The sequence below is a fragment of the Oncorhynchus clarkii genome, chromosome 13 (assembly GCF_045791955.1).
Source record: "Oncorhynchus clarkii lewisi isolate Uvic-CL-2024 chromosome 13, UVic_Ocla_1.0, whole genome shotgun sequence".
Taxonomy (NCBI): domain Eukaryota; kingdom Metazoa; phylum Chordata; class Actinopteri; order Salmoniformes; family Salmonidae; genus Oncorhynchus; species Oncorhynchus clarkii.
In genome coordinates, this window is record NC_092159.1 from 7,483,367 (window position 1) to 7,505,504 (window position 22,138).

A 22,138-nucleotide genomic window follows, 5' to 3' on the forward strand; every position below is an offset into this window, starting at 1 on the left:
ATAAAGTTGTTGATGAGGATTAATGCCACTAAAATGGAACTAAATACGGTCAGATTAGATTTAATGAAAACTATTTTAGTTGTAGTGGGGCAACATGGACTCAGTCCATTACAGTGTATGAGGTTCAGTAGAAGCAACATGGACTCAGTCCATTACAGTATATGAGGTTCAGTAGAAGTAACATTGGAATCTCTTTGATAAATCAAACTTTTGATATTGTTATAACAATTAGTAATGAAATCTTGCTTAAGTAAATTCAGTGAAATTCAATTCAGAGACAAATATGACATTAAAAAGTAATGTCATGGGAGTGTGGTGCTCCTGGAAGTGGGAGGTTCTAGCGAGACACAGACACACAGAGGTCTCTCCTACAATTCATGTCCTTTCCCAGAGTGGTCCATAATTAACTTTTGCCTGGTTGGCACTTCCAACCAGATATAAGGAGGCTGAGGCCCCAGCATCCATAAGTCAGATACCTTCTTCCTCTGTGGTAAGACCTCTCCACCTCCTTAGATTTGTATATTTGTCTCATCTTTGTACTCAGCAACTGAGGCAGTAGCTAACTGCACTGTTTGAATTGACTTCTGCATGTCTCTTGTAAGATTTGACAAAATGCAATTAAATGTAAAACATTTTTCTTACTTTAAATGTTTTACTTTAAATCTCTAATTTTCATTTGTTGGTAAATTTAAGTGTCTAGAATGTAACTGGGTTTTCAGCGGTATTCATTTTAATCAAATAACAAAATAGTGGTAAAGTGTGTTGTCACTAGGAAAATGAAAGTTACCAGTGGCACCTCAGCTCCTGAGTGACGCAGCGGTCTTTTATTTCACCTTCATTTAACCAGGTAGACTTGTTGAGAACACGTTCTCATTTGCAACTGCGACCTGGTCTAAGTCACCGCAACTCAGTGCTAGAGGTGTCACTGCAGGCCTTGGTTCGATTCCGGGCTGTATCACAACCGGCTGTAATTAGGAGTCCAATAGGGCAGCGCACAGTTGGCACAGCGTTGCCCGGGTTAGGGGAGGGATTGGCGGGGTTAGGTTGTCATTGCAAAATAAGCATTTGTTCTTAACTGCCTTGCCTAGTTAAATAAAGGTATAAAAGTTCAACACCTTCTGTTTCACAGGGTCCTCTAAGAAGTACACATTCATCTGTAGGAGGGGAAAAATAAGGTGAGACACGGTTTGACTCTTCACATAAAAAGTGATGAGAATATTCTGTTAGAGATACCGCTCACCTAACTCTGTTGACTGGGGAGGAAGCACCACAGAGTCAATCATGTTTCTTGTTTCATCTCTTTCCTAGTTATCCGTCACCATGAGTACAGACGCGGAGATGAAAATCTACGGCAAGGCTGCCATATACCTTCGTAAATCTGAGAAGGAGAGGATGGAGGCACAAGCCGCACCCTTTGATTCAAAGAATGCCTGCTATGTGACAGACAAGGCGGAGCTGTACCTTAAGGGTCTGGTCACTGCCAGGGCAGACGGGAAGTGTACTGTGACAGTCACGAAACCTGACGGCACTAAGGAGGTAATCCTGATCTGAAAAGTATTCAAGTTTGTGCAATTACTCAATTTCTTGAAAACTCATCGAAATGATCAAAAACATTTCAATATAAAATATTTAACAAAATAAATATTATGAAGGATTTCTTGTTTTTTGTAGCCAGAATATAACCTTCAAACACATCACCTTTAACACAGCTACTTAACAATGGCATAGATTGTTTGTAATTGACTAGTCAAGAAACACCAGATATGTGTCAGTGGGTGATAACTAAGTAGTTGGATTAATGTGGATATGCATTTTTGAAATGATTAAACTTGTATTTAATGAGCAAAAAGTATTCAGTCATGTCCACTTTGATCTGTGTGTAATCTAGATTTCTGACTGTTTCAGGAAGGAAAAGAGTTCAAAGATGCAGACATCTATGAGATGAACCCCCCTAAGTACGACAAGATTGAGGACATGGCCATGATGACCTACCTGAATGAAGCCTCTGTGTTGTATAACCTCAAAGAGCGTTATGCAGCATGGATGATCTATGTAAGAAACCTGCACATACAAACACACACATACATGAAGATAATAAACACACACATACATGAAGATAATAAACACACACACATGAAGATAATAAATACACACACACATGAAGATAATAAACACACACACATGAAGATAATAAACACACACACATGAACATAATAAATACACACATACAGTCCTACACATAAATGAACGGTAGAAACCAAAACATATCAATACAGTAGATCCACATCAGTATACCAAAGTACACCCACATCCTCACATAAATCCAGGTAAAAGTACATCTGACTTTGTTAATCTCCTAAATCTCCTAAATTAATTATGCTTTCATCTAGACCTACTCGGGGCTCTTCTGCGCCACGGTGAACCCCTACAAGTGGCTCCCTGTGTACGACGAAGAGGTTGTCAACGCCTACAGAGGGAAGAAGAGGATGGAGGCTCCACCCCATATCTTCTCCGTCTCTGACAACGCCTTTCAGTTCATGCTGATTGGTACAAGCTCCCATGGATGGATGGATAAATGGATAGACGGATGGAATGATGGTTGGATGGATGGACGGATGGAAGGATGATTGGATGGATGAATGGATGATTGGATGGATGGTTGGATGGATGGATGTATGGATGGATAGACGGATGAAAGGATGGTCGGTTGGATGAATGGATGATTGGATGGATGGACAAATGGATGGATGGTTGGTTGGTTGGTTGGTTGGTTGGTTGGTTGGTTGGATAATTGGATGGATGAATGGATGGTTGGATGGATGGAGGAATGGGTGGTTGGATGGACGGAGGGATGGATGGATGGTTGGTTGGTTGGTTGGATAGTTGGATGAATGTCCATTAAGTGCTCATGGATGGATGGATGGTTGGTTGGTTGGTTGGTTGGATAGTTGGATGGATGAGTGGATGGTTGGATGGACAGAGGGATGGATGGATGGTTGGTTGGATAGTTGGATGAATGTCCATTAAGTGCTCATGGATGGATGCATGCATCAATGGAAATTTAAATATGCTTCAGAGAGGTATCTCCTATTTTCTAGTCTAGGTTCGAACAGTTTGCTGGGAATATCTGATTTCACTACCCTTGAATGGAAAATGTTCCAAATTGAAATTCATGATGATGCTTTGAATTAAATGTCCCCATAATCTTTCTTGAGTATGATAAGCAATATGTTTTTGTTTTCAGATAAGGAGAACCAGTCCGTCCTGATTACGTAAGTTGTTTACTAAAATGTCACTTGAGAAAGTGTTTCTATTGTAATAAGTTGGGTCACTTGGTGTGATGAAATACATGACATTATGGAGAGATTAGAGCATCAGGTTATGTGTAATAACGAGTCGATGAGAAGGATTATTTGTTAAAGACTTATGTCAGAACACAGGTTAACAGTGTATTTTTCTATGCTATTTCTTAGTGAAAGCCAATCTGACACTCAAACATGTAACTAAAACCCCTCTTTCTCTGTCATATAAACCAGCGGAGAATCCGGTGCAGGAAAGACTGTCAACACCAAGCGTGTCATCCAGTACTTTGCCACCATTGCAGTGTCTGGTGGAGAGAAGAAGAAGGAAGTAGACCCCAGCAAAATGCAGGTAGGTTGTTCTTATGTTTGCCTTTTAATTTCAGTTTGGTTGAATCATTTTTCAAGAAAAGTGATCAATCGAGAAAAATGTGCTTTACCAGTTTCTGAGCAACTTGTATTTGTCTCAATCAGGGGTCTCTTGAGGATCAGATCATTGCAGCTAACCCTCTGCTGGAGGCTTACGGTAATGCCAAAACAGTGAGGAATGACAACTCGTCTCGCTTTGTAAGTAGTATGAAGGGCGCACGTTGGAAGTTACCTTATATCGGACAGATATATTTCAGTAGTTTCCTATTGTCATTTCAATAGATGACCAACAAACTGTAATGTTTAAAGAGGTCTATCAAAGTAAATTGTTGATTTATTTGTTGACCTATTTTTAACCCCCATGCTCTACTGTAGGGTAAATTCATCAGGATTCACTTCCAAGGTGGTAAACTGGCTAAAGCTGACATTGAGACCTGTGAGTTGGTTTTGATTGTTTCTCAATGCTTTCCTAAATCCAACACATATCTTTTTTTGGAGATCACATAGACAAATATAATCTCTCTCTCTCTCTCTCTCTCTCTCTCTCTCTCTCTCTCTCTCTCTCTCTCTATCTCTCTCTCTCTCTCTCTCTCTCTCTCTCTCTCTCTCTCTCTCTCTCTCTCTCTCTCTCTCTCTCTCTCTCTCTCTCTCTCTCTCTCTCTCTCTCTCTCTCTCTCTCTCTCTCTCTCTCTCTCTCTCTCTCTCTCTCTCTCTTTCTCTTTCTCTCTCAGACCTGCTGGAGAAGTCCAGAGTGTCCTTCCAGTTGCCTGATGAGAGAGGCTACCACATCTTCTTCCAGATGATGACAGGCCACAAACCTGAGATAGTTGGTACGACAAAGTAGAGATTCAGGGAAATTATTCCCACCCCCATCTGTGGAACTTATAAAAATATGTCATAGCCCGCACAAATAATACTATTACAATGATTACATCCAAGGTAACAAGACATCTAGACATGAGTCAGGTCTCTGGGAAAGATCTATCAAGTAATGCACTGTGATGCACTAGTCCACAAGTCTCAGTCTCCTCTTTATGCTATTCATTATATACTACATGTATCATTGAGTCCATCTATTGAGTATAGGAGGGAGAGATACTGTAAAGTAGGACAGCAGAATTCTATGAGATTTACCTGACAAGCATTTCTCCGTTGTCCACAGAAATGTCGCTCATCACCACCAACCCCTACGACTTCCCCATGTGTAGCCAGGGTCAGATCGCTGTGGCCAGCATCAACGACAAGGAAGAGCTGGATGCCACAGATGTGAGTCAAACAAAGGGTTAACCAAACTCTAGATAGGGAATGGGTAGGACCACCATACACACTGAATGCTCTGTGTAATTCCAACTTGGTGGCAGCTGGGAATTTTCATGTATTTTTAGTTTGATTCTAAATGCCTTGTGTTAGTTAGACATGTGCCTCAAGGAACTCTTCATGCCTTCACACTTCGCCTTGAGGCACATACATGTAAGACATTCACAAGAGAGCGCCACTAAGTGTCCTGTGGAACTGTGAAAACTCATTTTGTGCTGCCATCTACTAATGTGTTTGCCAAGCGTAATCATGTGGAACAGAGAAGCCAGTCAAATCTATCCATCCCATTTGTTCTGCAGTGAGCAGCACAGAACTGTAGTGTAACTGACCGAAGTTAGTTCATCACCGTTGTACTTCATCTTTAATGCCAGGATGCCATTACAATCCTGGGATTCACTAATGAAGAGAAGATTGGCATCTACAAGCTGACAGGAGCTGTAGTGCACCATGGAAACTTGAAATTCAAGCAGAAGCAGCGTGAGGAGCAGGCCGAGCCAGACGGCACAGAGGGTGAGTCCCACTCATAGATATACAATATGTAAAGCATTTGTCCCAGTCCCCAACATAGACATAGAACACCTAAGACAGACAGTGCCACATGAAAGTCAGGCAGGGGATAATTTTTGGAGAACAGGTACAACCTCCTCAAATGACTTGAAGTTAGATGAATCAAAACCTAACCCACAAAGAAGTTATCCAAACTAATTTGCCAGTTTAACATCAGAAAAAAAGCGTTCTTGTGTGCCTGAATCTGTTGTTGTTGGTTCTCTCTCCAGTGGCTGATAAAATTGGCTACCTTCTGGGTCTGAACTCAGCTGAGATGTTGAAGGCTCTGTGCTACCCCAGAGTGAAGGTCGGCAATGAGTATGTGACCAAGGGACAGACTGTGCCACAGGTACGGCGGCCAAACAAATCTACCATTTTCTGAGCACAGGAATTATTTGGGGGACGAGTGCATTGCTTTTGTTTTTCCCAAGCTTGTATCACCTTATCAATGGACATGGTCAATATCTCATGTATTAATTTGAGGTATTATCATTGCAGGTTAATAACTCAGTCAGTGCTCTGGCCAAGTCCATCTATGAGAGGATGTTCTTGTGGATGGTCATCCGTATCAATGAGATGTTGGACACCAAGAATCCAAGGCAGTTCTATATCGGTGTGCTTGACATTGCCGGGTTTGAGATCTTTGACGTGAGTATGAGACCAGAACAAGACAATTCGTTCTGATTGAGATGGATTACAAACTTGTATGATGAAATTACCCCTTTTAAAACTCCATCAACAGTATAACAGCATGGAGCAGCTGTGCATCAACTTCACCAATGAGAAACTGCAACAGTTTTTCAACCACACCATGTTCGTCCTGGAGCAAGAGGAGTACAAGAAGGAGGGAATCGTCTGGGCCTTCATTGACTTCGGCATGGACTTGGCTGCCTGCATTGAGCTTATTGAGAAGGTAAGATGTCTGTGAGGATTATAATGGACCATAAAAGCAAAGCTCATATGGAGCGCTGTTTGAGATATTATCAGTATCTGACTGTTGAGATCTCAATATGTTTCCTATTATGTGCCTCTAAATGAATATAATCCTATAACAGCATGTTTACTAAAGGAATTAATGTGATCCAAAGTGTAAATATCACTAATTTGATATACATCTCCTTTCGTAAAGCCATTGGGCATCTTCTCCATCCTTGAAGAGGAGTGCATGTTCCCCAAGTCTTCAGACACTACCTTCAAGGACAAGCTGTACTCCCAGCATCTTGGCAAAGCACAGGCATTTGAGAAGCCCAAGCCTGCCAAAGGCAAGGCAGAGGCCCACTTCTCCCTGGTGCACTACGCCGGCACTGTGGACTACAACATCACTGGGTGGCTGGAGAAGAACAAGGACCCCCTGAACGACTCAGTATGTCAACTGTACGGGAAGTCAGGAGTCAAACTTCTGGCTGCCCTGTATCCTGCTGCCCCACCTGAGGGTAAGACTGGCATCACGTCAAAATATTTAATTAAGCACCAGTTACAATTTTCTTTAAAGTCCTTGAATATATCACAATTTCTCAGGGTTTATTACTGGGTTAATTTACTCATACAATAGGTGTTATTCTACACAATCTGATTGACAGCATTTGCCTCTAGATACGTGTGAAGTTAACCAGAGATTCTCTGGTATATAATTAGTGTGCTTGCTGAAGACAAGACCACTCTAAATTTCTTACATATTCTTATTATTATTCTATTTATTCCATCCGCTCTAGGAAATTTACTTTTCTAGTTATCTTTTACTTTCCCCCATTTTAACAGATAAAGCCAAGAAAGGAGGCAAGAAGAAGGGTGGTTCCATGCAGACTGTGTCCTCCCAGTTCAGGGTGAGCTTTTGAAATATGCATATTTAGTCTTTCAAAAGTTGCATTGATTATCATAAATGATGTCTGAGAAAATGGTTTGTAACCCTCTTACAGGAGAACTTACAAAAGCTGATGACCAACTTGAGGAGCACTCATCCTCACTTTGTGCGCTGCCTGATCCCCAACGAGTCAAAGACTCCAGGTACAAGAAATATTGAGTTAAATATGTCATCTTATCAGTACAGTATCAGTGACCTTAACAATCCCAATCTATAATCTGTTTATGAGTATTAAAAGAGACTTGTTTTGTTTTACCAGGTCTGATGGAGAACTTCCTGGTTATTCACCAGCTCAGGTGTAATGGTGTACTGGAGGGCATCAGGATCTGCAGAAAGGGCTTCCCCAGCAGAATCATCTATGCTGATTTCAAGCAGAGGCACATACGCACACACATACACACACCCCATAAAATATCTGCTCCAAGGGTTTTCCCAGCATCAGAATAGTCTTACCTTTGACGAAATATAACCAACATATTACAACTTGACATGTTAAAAATATCTCCTCATTCAGGTACAAAGTACTGAATGCCAGCGTCATCCCTGAGGGCCAGTTCATGGACAACAAGAAGGCTTCTGAGAAGCTGCTTGGGTCCATTGATGTGAATCACGAGGATTACAAGTTTGGACACACCAAGGTCAGTCAAATACTCCCAGGAAAAGATGACAACAAAACACAACTACTATGATAATTTAAAATCACTTCAGTTGGTATACCCACTATGTTATTATTTCTTCTTCATTTAACTAATGGAAAAAGTGGAAAATCGTTGTAGCGTTTTTTTTCGCCAAAGTAATTACATGACAAGTATAGAAGAGAAACGAAAGTAATTATCATGCGCATGGTGTTAGAGTGGTATGGCTGCAGTTGTCTGTATCTGTGTACATTATTCATCAGCAGTGCCTTCAGAAAGTATTCACACCCCTTGATTAAAAAAAACAAAACAAAAAATGTGAAAATTTGTGATTTAAAAATATTTAATTGTGATTTATTGTCAATGAGCTACGCAAAATATTTGAATGTCAAAGTGGAAGAAAAATTCTAACATTTGTAAAAAAAAACAATTATAAAAAATAAAACACTAAAACATCTTGGTTATTCAACCCTCTGGGCCAAGACATGTTAGACTTCCTTTTGGCAGCGATTACAGCTGTGAGCCTTTCTGGGTAAGTCTCGAAGAGCTTTCCACACCTGGATTGTACAATATTTGAACATTATTCTTAAAAAAATTATTCAAGCTCTCTCAAGCTAGTTGTTAATCATTGCAAGATGATGTGTCTGTTTTCAGCCATTTTCAATTTTTGCCATATATTTTCATGCCGATTTAAGTCAAAACTGTAACTTGGCAACTCAGAAACATTCAATGTAGCCATTTTCAAATCTTGCCATAGATTTTCATGCCGATTTAAGTCAGAACTGTAACTTGGCAACTCAGAAACATTCAATGTAGCCATTTTCAAATCTTGCCATAGATCTTCATGCCGATTTAAGTCAAAAACTGAACTTGGCAACTCAGGAACATTCAGTGTCATCTTGGTAACAACTCCAGTGTATATTTGGCCTTCTGCTTGGGGTTATTGTCCTGCTGAAAGGTGCGTTTGTCTCCCAGTGTCTGTTGTAAAGCAGACAGAACCAGGTTCTCCTTTAGGGTTTTTGCCTGCGCTTAGCTCTACTCCGTTTTCTTTTTATTGTAAAAAAAACTCCCTAGTTTTTGTCAACAACAAGCATACCCACAACATGATGCAGCCAACACCATGCTTGAAAAAATGTGGAGTGGTACTCAGTGTTGTGTTGGATTTGCCCCAAACATAATGCTTTGTATTCAGGACTTAAAGTACATTTATTTGCCACATTCTTTTGCAGTTTTACTATAGTGCCTTATTGCAAACAGGATGCATGTTTTGGAATATTATTAATCTGTACAGGCTTCCATTTTTTCACTCGGTCATTTACATTAGTGTTGTGGAGTAACTACATGTTAATCCATCCTCAGTTTTCTCCTGTCACAGCCGTTAAATTCTGTTTTAATGTCACCGTTCGCCTCATGGTGAAATCCCTGAGAGGTTTCCTTCCGCTCTGGTAACTGAGTTAGGAAGGATGCCTATATCTTAGTATTGACTGGGTGTATTGATACACCATCCAAAGTGTGATCAATAACTTCACCTTGCTCATAGGGATATTCAATATCTTTTTTTACCCATCTACCAATAGGTGCCTTTCTTTGAGAGTCAAGGGAAAAACCTCCCTGGTCTTTGCGGTTGAATCTGTGTTTGAAATTTACTGCTCGACTGAGGGACCTTACAGATAATTGTATGTGTGGGGTAGAGATGAGCAAGTCATTAAAATGTAATGTTAAACACTATTATTGCACATGGAGTAGGTCCATGCAACTTATTATGTGACTTGTTAAGCACATTTTTACTCCTGAACTTATTTAGGCTTGCCATAACAAAGGGGTTGGATACTTATTGACCGAAGACATTTCAGCTTTTCATTTCAAATGAATTAATTTGTAAAAATGTGTCTAAAAACATAATTCCACTTTGACATTATGGGCTATTGTGTGAAGGCCAGTGACACAACATCTCAATGTAATTCATTTTAAATTCAGGCTGGGAAAAGTTGAGGGCTGTGAATACTTTCTGAAGGCTCTGTACAACTGTACAATAACTAACAACTTAGACACAACCTATCCCATGGTATGTTTGCAACCATTGCAGAGTTAATGTTGTTTAAATCAATCTAGTGGTGTTGTTCCCCTCTTTTGATTCAAGCCTTTCTATCTGTGGTTCCATTGACCGTGTTAACCTGTGTCTCAGGTGTTCTTCAAAGCCGGTCTGCTGGGTGTCCTGGAGGAGATGAGAGATGAGAAGCTGGCCACTCTGGTCGGCATGGTCCAGGCTCTCAGCCGTGGATTCCTCATGAGGAGAGAGTTCACCAAGATGATGGAGAGGAGGTGAGGAATAGTAGACATCTTGGCAAAGCTTTCTGTCAACCACTTGTATCTAATGCATTATGATTACATACTATATATGCTGTGAGTTGTTCAGAATGAGAAGGTACATCTTATAATGGTCTACTAAAGCTTTTGGGTTAATGAATTTAGTCCAGAAATGGATATAGCAACTAAGGATTCTCACTTTATAGCTGCAGTTTGGGATTTGGCTGTTCAACTGTCATTTAATACATTTGTGATATTAGCCCATTTACTTTTGAAAAATATCAAAGTCTTGTTGAGCTTAACATGCATGACCTGTCAGTCCTTGCATCGAGAGAGCTGTCTGTGAGTTTAAGATGGGTTACATTTCCCTACACCGATTCCTCAGCTGTATACAAAAGGGGGCAGAGGATTTGTTGTTCTTTTACTCCGACTTCAACGTCATGTTGAATTCATGTTAGTTGACAACTCAACCAAATGTAAATCAAAACAAAATGTTGAACTGAAGTCTGTGCCTGGTGGGACGTCACTCGCCATGCCACTATATCCTTTCTGTTGAACAGAGAGTCTGTCTTCGCCATCCAGTACAACATCCGCTCATTCATGAATGTCAAAACCTGGCCATGGATGAAGTTGTACTTCAAGATCAAGCCCCTGCTGCAGAGCGCTGAGACTGAGAAGGAGCTGGCCAACATGAAGGAGAACTATGAGAAGATGAAAATAGACCTGGCCAAGGCTCTGTCCACAAAGAAGCAAATGGAGGAGAAGTTGGTGTCCCTGACACAGGAGAAGAACGACCTGGCGCTCCAAGTAACATCTGTGAGTGAGCAACGACCTACATGAAGGCACATTTAAACACACATTTACATACACACACAGGCACACTGTTTATCTGTTATTTATATATTTCATGATTTGGTCTGACATATTTGACTAAATGAAGTCAGTATTTTGATACACAAAATTAGGCCGCTTATTTTTATCCCCTGTTCTGAAACCAGGAAGGAGAGAGTCTGAACGATGCTGAGGAAAGGTGTGAGGGGCTCATCAAGAGCAAGATCCAGCAGGAGGCCAAACTCAAAGAGACGACCGAGAGGCTGGAGGATGAGGAGGAGATCAATGCTGAGTTGACTGCCAAGAAAAGGAAGCTGGAGGATGAGTGCTCTGAGTTGAAGAAGGATATTGATGACCTGGAGCTCACCCTGGCCAAAGTGGAGAAGGAGAAGCACGCCACTGAAAACAAGGTCTTCCAAACATTAATCAACTCAAAGCATAGCTTAAAGAAATGGAATTCAAGTTGTATTGTGGGTGCAGGAAAAATGAACACACAATAGTACAATTTCAGTTGTGGGGTACATTCATTGTATGTTCTGCTCCCCCTCATTTATGACTTCCATTCAGTACACTGGCGTGGTGAACACTGCCATCTAGTGTTGAATCTATAGTACAGTAATTGTTGATGCAGTTCTAATCTAAACGAACTGAATGCAACATATAACAAACTCTATCTCCCCTTTATGGTGAAGTATAATCATGTTGTGGCCATTTACAGGTTAAAAACCTGACAGAGGAGATGGCGTCTATGGATGAGAGTGTTGCCAAGCTGACCAAGGAGAAGAAAGCCCTCCAAGAGGCCCACCAGCAGACACTGGATGACCTGCAGGCAGAGGAGGACAAAGTCAACACTCTGACCAAGGCCAAGACCAAGCTGGAACAGCAAGTGGACGACGTGAGTGGAGTTTGACATTTTGGCCATGATAGTATGTAAGATTATATTATCTTCAGTTGTTTAGATTTTAATAATATATGTGTTTTTATCTTCTAGCTTGAGGGTTCTCTGGAGCAAGAGAAGAAGCTCCGTATGGACCTTGAGAGATCCAAGAGAAAGCTGGAGGGAGATCTGAAACTGGCCCAGGAGTCCATAATGGACCTGGAGAATGACAAGCAGCAAGCTGATGAGAAAATCAAGAAGTAAAAACAAACAAATGACAGTATTAGCTGCTGTAATGGTTGTTTTTGGCTAATTCTTGTAGTTGTGAATCAGCATATTCATGTGATTCTTAAAGAGACACTTCAGGATTTTGGAAGCTCTTTATCTACTTCCCCAGAGCCAGATGAACTTGTGAATATCATTTTTATCTCTGCATGCAGTTTAAAGTTGCTAACTGTTAGCGCAATGACTGGAATTCTATGGTAACTGCTAGCATGCTAGTAAGCATTGGCTCACAAAACTACATCTAACATCCTTCATACTGGATGCAGAGACAAACAACTGGTATCCACAAGTTCATCTGACTGTGGGGAAGTAGATACAGGCCATCATTGCCAAAATACTGAAGTATCCCTTTAAAAGCAATTTGAATGGTATAATGCTCTCCCTTTACACTTTCGAACCAAAACTAACTCTGCAATCGGCATATTTGTGTTTCTCAGGAAGGACTTTGAGACCACTCAGCTCCTCAGCAATATTGAGGATGAGCAGTCTCTGGGAGCTCAGCTGCAGAAGAAGATCAAGGAACTCCAGGTACAGTAGAGGATCTAGGGGTCTAAGCTCCAGACTCACCCAGGTACAAAGCTCCAGAACAGAAAAGCACAGACTTGAAAAACATTATTCTGGTAGCACACATTTTTCCCGATAGATTCTGATGGCTGAATAAGTTGGAATGTGGTGCTTCTTGCTGTTGTAAAGATGATGTTTCAAAATTGTAGTTTGGATCCTGCATTGGACACTCTACTGAATATATTAACTGTCTTTGTATTAACACATTCATGCAAAATATACATACTATTATTATTTTGTGAGGTTCAATTGTTTCAACTGTATTGTAGTGTTCATCCCCCTGCTCCTGCCCCCTGTTCTAGGCCCGTATTGAGGAGCTGGAGGAGGAAATTGAGGCTGAGCGTGCTGCCAGGGCTAAGGTTGAGAAGCAGAGGGCCGATCTCTCCAGGGAACTTGAGGAGATCAGCGAGAGGCTGGAGGAGGCCGGAGGCGCCACTGCTGCTCAGATTGAGATGAACAAGAAGCGTGAGGCTGAGTTCCAGAAGCTGCGTCGTGATCTTGAAGAGTCCACCCTGCAGCATGAGGCCACAGCCGCCGCTCTGCGCAAGAAGCAGGCCGACAGTGTGGCTGAGCTCGGGGAGCAGATCGACAACCTGCAGCGCGTCAAGCAGAAGCTGGAGAAGGAGAAGAGCGAGTACAAGATGGAGATTGATGACCTTTCCAGCAACATGGAGGCCGTCGCCAAGGCTAAGGTGAGTAGTGATGTTTTGATCAAGCAGTGTTGAGGAGGGTCAACTGCATTACCATTCAAGTGAACTGAAGTTGACAGCAGTCACATATATAAAGTAATGATGGAACATGTTTCACTAACAGGGAAATCTGGAGAAGATGTGCCGTACTCTTGAGGACCAGCTGAGTGAGCTCAAGACTAAGAGTGATGAGAATGTTCGCCAGGTCAATGACATCAGCGGACAGAGGGCCAGACTCCTGACAGAAAATGGTACCATCAACAATGAACAACAACCTAATGTTTTACTTCACTAAAACACAATAAAATGTGTTGGGGATTTATGTCCATAGTCCACATTAGTGTCACTCAGTGATGTTTAAGATGAAGGAGGACGATCATTTTTTTTGTAGGATCTTGGCCTTATTTCTATTACAGCATATTGGATGACTCTTTCATATTCGATTCATCCAGCTCAATGTAACATCGATAGGTTTAGAGTACTACATGATGCTCAAATGTTCCATATACCCATCGTGAGGTTGCTACAACCTAGCCTATGAATGACAGTTTACAACGTATGTGCACAGGTCGAGAGAAGAATTTGAGTAATCGAGATGAGAGACTGTGATACATTCAATACTGCCTTGCACACTCTTGCCTGCATCTAGCTGATCTAGGTTGTAATAATTAGTCCAACAGTTGCAAACGAGAGTTTATATTGGACAAATTCAGGTATGTTATCCTAATTTTGTTCTATTTGGTTCCGTTTAAGAAAGGTTTTCAACAGAATGTGCGGAATGAATACTACCCTGATCCCACGCAGACACAGTTCACTTTCATAGAAGCCACATACAAACAGCATGATCATTTTGCTCGTTGTATAATTCCTTCTCGCATCTACGTGCTCTTCTCGTCTCCTCCTTTTCCCTTCTGGACTTCAGTTCAAAACACATCAGCTATCTGTGATCAGATGAAAAAAATATCTTAATTCTCTAGTCCTTTGATTGAGTGGACAACACGTTAGTTCATGCTGCAAGAGCTATGATAGGTTGCAGTTCGTAGTCATTATCACTGTGTAAGTCTATGGAAGGGGGTGAGAACCATGAGCCTCCTTGGTTTTGTATTGAAGTCAACGTCACCCGAGGAGGATGGAAACTAGCTGTTGAATGGAAACATGGCTACACCATGGTGCTACGCTACGCCACGGTGCTACGCTACGCCACGGTGCTACGCTACGCCACGGTGCTACGCTACGCCACGGTGCTACGCTACGCCATGGTGCTACGCTACAGATTGCTGTTGAGGCTACTGTAGACCTTCATTGCATAACATTGTGTTTTAATCAATGATTTGGTGGTGTGAATATATTTGGTTTTAGGATGATGGTCCTCCCCTTCCTCTTCTGAGGAGCCTCCAATGGTCCACATAGTTTCTACTGTACAATTCACCACCGAACAACATTCCACATGATACATTAAAATACATTTTCAATCCAAGAGAACAGAGACCCTATTAACAAGATGTCCCTCTGTCCTTGCAGGTGAGTTTGGCCGCCAGCTGGAGGAGAAGGAAGCCCTGGTGTCTCAGCTGACCAGAGGAAAACAGGCCTTCACCCAGCAGGTGGAGGAGCTGAAGAGGGCGATTGAGGAGGAGGTCAAGGTAAGGGACCCAAGATGGACTCCACCGACCCCAGAGTTTAGTGCAGGGATCATCAACTAGATTCAGCTGTGTGCTGATTTTTTTTATTGTGGGGTTAGGGTTAGGACATAATTACAAATCATTTGTAGACTGCCAATTGAATGCAAGAAGCACAGACAGATATAATATTTGACTAAAACATAATATTTTCAAACCTTGCATACATTTGTATGCAATCACGTACAGGGATAGAATACACCACCCCCCCCCCCCCCCCCCCCCCCCAAAAAAATAAATAAATAAATAAATCTGATGGGTCACAAAGTATGTGATGGTGGCTGGGGGTGGTGTCCTGAGGGGGGGTAGGCCCCCATCCTGAAGTTGGAGATTTTGCATTTTTCAAACACCTGAAACAGCTTTTCCTGCAATCTATAGTCATAATCTTTATACTTAATTCATTGTAAAAAAAAAAAAAAAAAAAAAAAAACATATCTCAGCATACCTCTTCAGCTGTCTGTGTCTTGTCTGGTGTTTTTAAAGAAACTAAATATGCTTCTCTTCATCTCTGCTAAAATCTGGGTAAAAGATTGAAAGGAATTTGAGACTCATTCAGTACATTTAGTTATTGCTTGCTTTTCTTAAGTCTACCAGCCTTTCTAGCAGGCATACCAGCTAAGATAGTTAGACAAGCTAGCCACTCTACCTCGATTGATAGCCTGAAATGGCTTCTTGGTAGCTAGTTATGAGGTTGGGATTTTGGGAACCTACAGTATCTGGGCTGACTAAAGCCAATTTCAGAAAATTACAAGGTAACTAGTAGTATTAAAGAGAAACAACAACAGGACAAATCTGAGGGGGCACGTGCCCCCCTGTGCCCCCTATGGGCATGACGCCTCTGATCACATAGATCTGTCTGTTGTTCAAGGGAATACTCTGGATTGGATTTCCAAAAATAAAATCACTTGGAGCTGATTTGTTGGTGTTTTTACAGTCTTTTACGGTCCCCCTGTCAAAAAATTATATTTTTTATTCAGAAAACGTGAGGGGCCAAATAAAATCGCGGCCTTCCAGCTCGAGAACCCTGGTTTAAAGACATATCTTGATATACATGGTGACTACACCACCATCAGAGACTTCTACCATAATTTGTTTGACTCCAATCTTTCTTTGTCTTTCTCTCTCACAGGCTAAAAATGCACTTGCCCACGGTGTCCAGTCTGCCCGCCATGACTGTGACCTCCTGAGGGAGCAGTTTGAGGAGGAGCAGGAGGCCAAGGCAGAGCTGCAACGCGGCATGTCCAAGGCCAACAGTGAGGTGGCTCAGTGGAGGACTAAGTATGAAACTGATGCTATCCAGCGCACAGAGGAGCTGGAGGAGGCCAAGTGAGTCGCACGCAACAGAAAAAAATCAAATACAGGGTATTGATGGTGAGGGTGGATTGGGCTCTGAGAAAATGTTACATCAACATGTATTGTAACATTTGTTTCAGCCGCTAAAACCTCCCTCTGTTGTCCAATAGGAAGAAGCTGGCCCAGCGTCTGCAGGAGGCAGAGGAGACCATTGAGGCGACCAACTCCAAGTGCGCCTCCCTGGAGAAGACCAAGCAGAGGCTGCAGGGAGAGGTGGAGGACCTCATGATTGATGTTGAGAGAGCCAACGCATTGGCCGCCAACCTCGATAAGAAGCAGAGGAACTTTGACAAGGTGAAAACAAAGAAACCTCACCTTAGGGTGATATTTTCTGTCTGCTATATGATTAACTGTAGCATATTTCTGATTCAAAACTCTTCATCTAATGAAACTCCCATGGATACTCCTAGGTTCTGGCAGAGTGGAAGCAGAAGTATGAGGAGGGCCAGGCTGAGCTGGAAGGAGCTCAGAAGGAGGCTCGCTCTATGAGCACTGAACTCTTCAAGATGAAGAACTCCTACGAGGAGGCTCTGGATCATCTGGAGACTCTGAAGAGAGAGAACAAGAACTTGCAACGTGAGCATTTGACAGCGATTCTATTTGGCTCATGTTTAACTAATGTTTTGAAAATGGAGAGAACTTTAAGCATCAAATGTACAGATCAAAATATATATTTATTTTACTTGTGATCACTATTCCTTTGAACGACCAAAGGATGTGGAGGGCAATTAGATTTGCAAGACCATATGAATTGCTGTTAATTAATTAACTGTTATTATGATTCAATGTCAACTTCAGTACATTGGCAATATCCACATGAAGTCTCCCAAGTCTAAACTGCTCCTGTGTGTGTGTGTGTGTGTGTGTGTGTGTGTGTGTGTGTGTGTGTGTGTGTGTGTGTGTGTGTGTGTGTGTGTGTGTGTGTGTGTGTGTGTGTGTGTGTGTGTGTGTGTGTGTGTGTGTGTGTGTGTGTGTGTGTGCAGAGGAGATCTCTGAACTGACTGAGCAGATTGGAGAGACTGGCAAGAGCATCCATGAGCTAGAGAAGGCCAAGAAGACCGTGGAGACAGAGAAGTCTGAGATCCAGACCGCTCTGGAGGAGGCTGAGGTACAAACTGCAGCTGTTAGATGGGGAAAGCAGTGTTAAGCTAGCCAACGCCAGCTACAGGATAATGCTCCCTGTAATGGTGTTTAGCGTAGTCATATATATATATATATAATTCCTACATCCAAATGTATTGAACACATTTCGCCTGACTGCTTCTATTTGTCCAGGGCACACTGGAGCACGAGGAATCTAAGATTCTGCGTGTGCAGCTGGAGCTGAACCAGATCAAGGGTGAGGTGGACAGGAAGATCGCTGAGAAGGACGAGGAGATGGAGCAGATCAAGAGGAACAGCCAGAGGGTGGTTGACTCCATGCAGAGCACCCTGGACTCTGAGATCAGGAGCAGGAATGATGCCCTGAGGGTGAAGAAGAAGATGGAGGGAGACCTGAATGAGATGGAGATCCAGCTGAGCCACTCCAACAGGCAGGCCTCTGAGGCCCAGAAACAGCTGAGGAACATCCAGGGACAGTTCAAGGTAAAGGGACATCAGGCTCAAAAATCTGAACATGGAGTGGGATTTGTTTGTGAATCTGTAGAAAATAAAAGAACAGTGGATTTGAATAGATTGAACTATATACTGTACAAAGGAGGGAAATATTGAGTAAATTCTTACCAATGAACGTTTCTATCACCCATCCTACCACCCCTAATTCCACAAGTCCTAATGAACGTATGTCATTGTGAACCCCAGGATGCGCAATTGCACCTTGATGATGCCGTCCGCGCTGCAGAGGACATGAAGGAGCAGGTAGCCATGGTGGAGCGCAGAAACGGTCTGATGGTGGCTGAAATCGAGGAGCTGAGAGTTGCTCTGGAGCAGACAGAGAGAGGCCGCAAAGTGGCTGAGACTGAGCTGGTAGACGCCAGCGAGCGTGTTGGACTGCTGCACTCCCAGGTATGGGTCAAAAGCCATTTCTAATGAAACTCAACCAAGCATACCGTTTACACACACCTGGAATTCAACAGTCTTTGCTTGAAGATTTTCAGAATTTCAGCCTTGTAAGTTCTCTTGAGAGTCAAACAAATTGTCTTGTTTCCTCCTTCAGAACACCAGCCTTCTGAACACCAAGAAGAAGCTGGAGACTGACCTGGTGCAGGTGCAGGGAGAGGTGGACGACATCGTCCAGGAGGCCAGGAATGCAGAAGAGAAGGCCAAGAAGGCCATCACTGACGTGAGTCCTTGAATTACATCAACTTAATTTGTCCTCAAGAGAAATGGTAGCTGTGCTGGTTAACCACAATAAAGATGTCAGAGGGATGTTATGATTTGTGCCAATTGGTGCATAAATTAAACAAACTACTTTTCCAGGCGGCCATGATGGCTGAGGAGCTGAAGAAGGAGCAGGACACCAGCTCTCACCTGGAGAGGATGAAGAAGAACCTGGAGATCACAGTCAAGGACCTGCAGCACCGCCTGGATGAGGCTGAGAATCTGGCCATGAAGGGAGGCAAGAAGCAGCTCCAGAAACTGGAGTCCAGGGTGAGTTATCAGCAGGGTGGATTAAAAGACTGATTGCTGCATTTGATCCTATAAAGTCATATGCAACAGATAGGTGATAATTAGGGTTAAGTGCCACATCAACCCAATTTGTACATTGACGACTCAGGTATTTGAAACAGCAACATTTAACTGCTAGTAAACCTGCCACCCTAAACCACCTTGATCAAGGGTTCCCAAACTTTTTGACACGGGACCCCTTTTGTGATAGAAAATTAATTAGTGACCCCCTCATAATATCAGAATACAATTCCTACCTTAGAGTGTAGTAAAAATAGCATCCAGGTAGTTTTACCACAATGTTTCTAAACCCAGAGGTGCAACATTGCAAGACTTCCGGGAATGCTTGCGATTCAGACCAGACCGGGGTTTGAGATGTCTATGGGAGAAGTGAAAAATTCATCCTTCTTTGTTAAAATCTCAAGGCAAGACCTAGACTCTAGTAAATGTATTAAGATACTGGAATACATCTTTAAGTAGCTGAAACTGTCATTACTACAACCTAGTGAAAGTAACAAACCAACACATTTTAATTTTCATCAAAAACAACTTTCTACCGAAGGAGTGCTTTTGACTGCATGAACATGTGCAGTTCAGCACAACCGTTAGATCCAATGTTTCTGTGCATGAGCTTAGCTAGCTAAGGTCGCAATGGGATTGTCTACAAGTCTTCATCTTTTGGATTTGCTACGACTTCTCCAGTGCATGGCTGGACTAATCATGTCTCAGCCCCTGGGAAAGGACATTTTTAAGTCACCTTCTGGCATCAGAAACATAATTTTGCAGTTTTAAAACAAATGTTCAGCTATTCTACACATTTTTCCTTTGGACAGAAATAATATTTTGTCATTTTAGAGCTAATTTCTTGAAATTCTACACATTTTGCCATGGGTCGGAGAGAAAATGTAGCAGTTTTAAAAGCTTAAATCAGGATGTATTTACATTCAAAATCAACATTTTTGGGAATATGTTACACTTTTTAGTGGAGTTGTAGCCAAGACCTTAAAATAAAGATATACAAATGTAGTAATCTAGTTGCTTCGTTCAAGCTTGTACAAAAATCCTGGCAGACTTCTTCTGAACTCATAATAATAATAATAATAATAATAAAAATTCGAAATAAATATCAACACACAATATAATAGACTGTACATGAATCCAATTCATCTCATTGTAATCATTTGTTAGGCTTCATCTAGTTACATTGTTTAATTTCTCTCTCTCCAGATCGCTAGCTTCTCATTCACTCTGCTGCAAAAGGGCTGTTGCTAGGGAAGTTAGCGTTGCTATGTGGGGCTACCAGCTAGAAGGCTAAATTAGCTTGTAGGCTAGCGGACATTCACAAGTTCATAAAAACGTGAAAAAACAACATGAAATCGTAACAAACATATGTACATACTCTGGAAACATTACTTTAATATGGTGCTTTCCCACTTACCTTCCAAATTCATTTATGAATTTAATTTGCTTCTGTCTCGCTTCTGACTATCAATATTCATAACAATTGAAATGTAAATTCCACTTTGGGAACCACTGACCGGGAAAATGAAAAGTTGTTATAATTATAGACCCCTTCAATAAAAATTGTAAATAGTACATAGGAACAGACAACAATTGTGCCTCCTTGACTAGGTAGAAGACTCTACCTGTTTTACAAGATGTTTTACATCTGATTTCACCAGCCATTTATTACATTTATTTCTTCCACAAAGGTGCGTGAGCTCGAGACTGAGGTGGAGGTCGAGCAGAGAAGAGGTGTAGACGCAGTCAAGGGAGTCCGCAAGTATGAGCGCAGAGTCAAGGAGCTCACTTACCAGGTAAGAGAAAGTGCATTCTTCACACAGACAGGTTTGTGTATATAATTATGGGGCATTGATCATTTGATCTTCTCCCACAGACTGAGGAGGATAAGAAGAACGTTAACAGACTTCAGGACCTGGTAGATAAGCTGCAGATGAAAGTGAAGGCCTACAAGAGGCATTCTGAGGAATCGGTGAGTCACAAACTTAGTCAAATACTGCATTCGAATATAAACAGCATTCGAAAATATATTTATCTTTAGAAAAAGGTATATAATGAATGCTGATGTTCTGCTCTCCCTCTCTTTTCCTCACCCAGGAGGAAGCAGCAAACCAGCACATGTCTAAGTTCAGGAAGGTTCAGCATGAGCTGGAGGAGGCTGAGGAGCGTGCTGACATCGCTGAGACTCAGGTCAACAAGCTCAGAGCCAAGACCCGTGACTCTGGAAAGGTACAGAACTGCTGCTAAACCTGTACCTGACTCATGTTCAGATATGACCACATCAACACCACCTATGATTCAGTCTTCACAGAGGTCAATACAGACCTTTTACACTCAACTGAATTGAATATCCCTAAGAAGAACATTTCAGGAAGGGCTAAACAATCTAATAAAAGTTATTCAGTTAGTACTTCAACATCAAAAATCCAAGCTGAGCACTGAGCACTAAAGACTTGATCCATTATATTCTATACATATATTTATCATGTTCATTATTATTACTGATCCATTATATTCTATCCATATATTTATCATGTTCATTATTATTTCTGATCCATTATATTCTATCCATATATTTATCATGTTGATTATTATTACTGATCCATTATTTTATTTATTTCTTCTTACAGGGTAAAGAAGTTGCTGAATAAACAAGACCAAAGTATTGAAGATCAAAGTCTTACCATTTTCCTGTGTTGCATAAAATATGATTTTCATGGTGAAATGTTGAGCATTGATTAAAAACATGTGGATCTACATACACTTCCTTTGTGACTGTGGATTTATTACTCAGCAAACAGCTTTTTCATACCATAAAATATTGTACTTTAATTAAAGGGGCAATCTGGGATTCCAACAACAACAAAGTGGTACCCCAACAAAGCAGTCACTTTTTTTTGG

General features: G+C 41.6%; 1 protein-coding gene across 1 annotated transcript; it reads left to right on the forward strand.

Moving 5' to 3' along the window:
* Window positions 1-1,308: 1,308 nt before the first annotated feature.
* Window positions 1,309-22,000, forward strand: LOC139423692 (myosin heavy chain, fast skeletal muscle-like). Its single transcript, XM_071175303.1, has 39 exons — window positions 1,309-1,536; window positions 1,906-2,052; window positions 2,391-2,547; window positions 3,245-3,272; window positions 3,537-3,651; window positions 3,774-3,866; window positions 4,044-4,104; window positions 4,400-4,498; window positions 4,831-4,934; window positions 5,357-5,495; window positions 5,762-5,880; window positions 6,030-6,179; window positions 6,274-6,444; window positions 6,661-6,964; window positions 7,290-7,354; window positions 7,448-7,535; window positions 7,652-7,769; window positions 7,907-8,030; window positions 10,213-10,349; window positions 10,895-11,150; window positions 11,333-11,575; window positions 11,884-12,060; window positions 12,157-12,302; window positions 12,765-12,855; window positions 13,194-13,583; window positions 13,705-13,831; window positions 15,102-15,220; window positions 16,386-16,582; window positions 16,720-16,903; window positions 17,020-17,185; window positions 17,593-17,717; window positions 17,885-18,193; window positions 18,410-18,613; window positions 18,765-18,890; window positions 19,028-19,198; window positions 20,929-21,033; window positions 21,114-21,209; window positions 21,335-21,466; window positions 21,868-22,000. Exons 1-39 carry the CDS (start codon window positions 1,321-1,323, stop codon window positions 21,886-21,888), a joined length of 5,820 nt encoding a protein of 1,939 aa, XP_071031404.1. The 5' UTR covers window positions 1,309-1,320; the 3' UTR covers window positions 21,889-22,000.
* The last annotated feature ends 138 nt before the right edge of the window (window positions 22,001-22,138 follow it).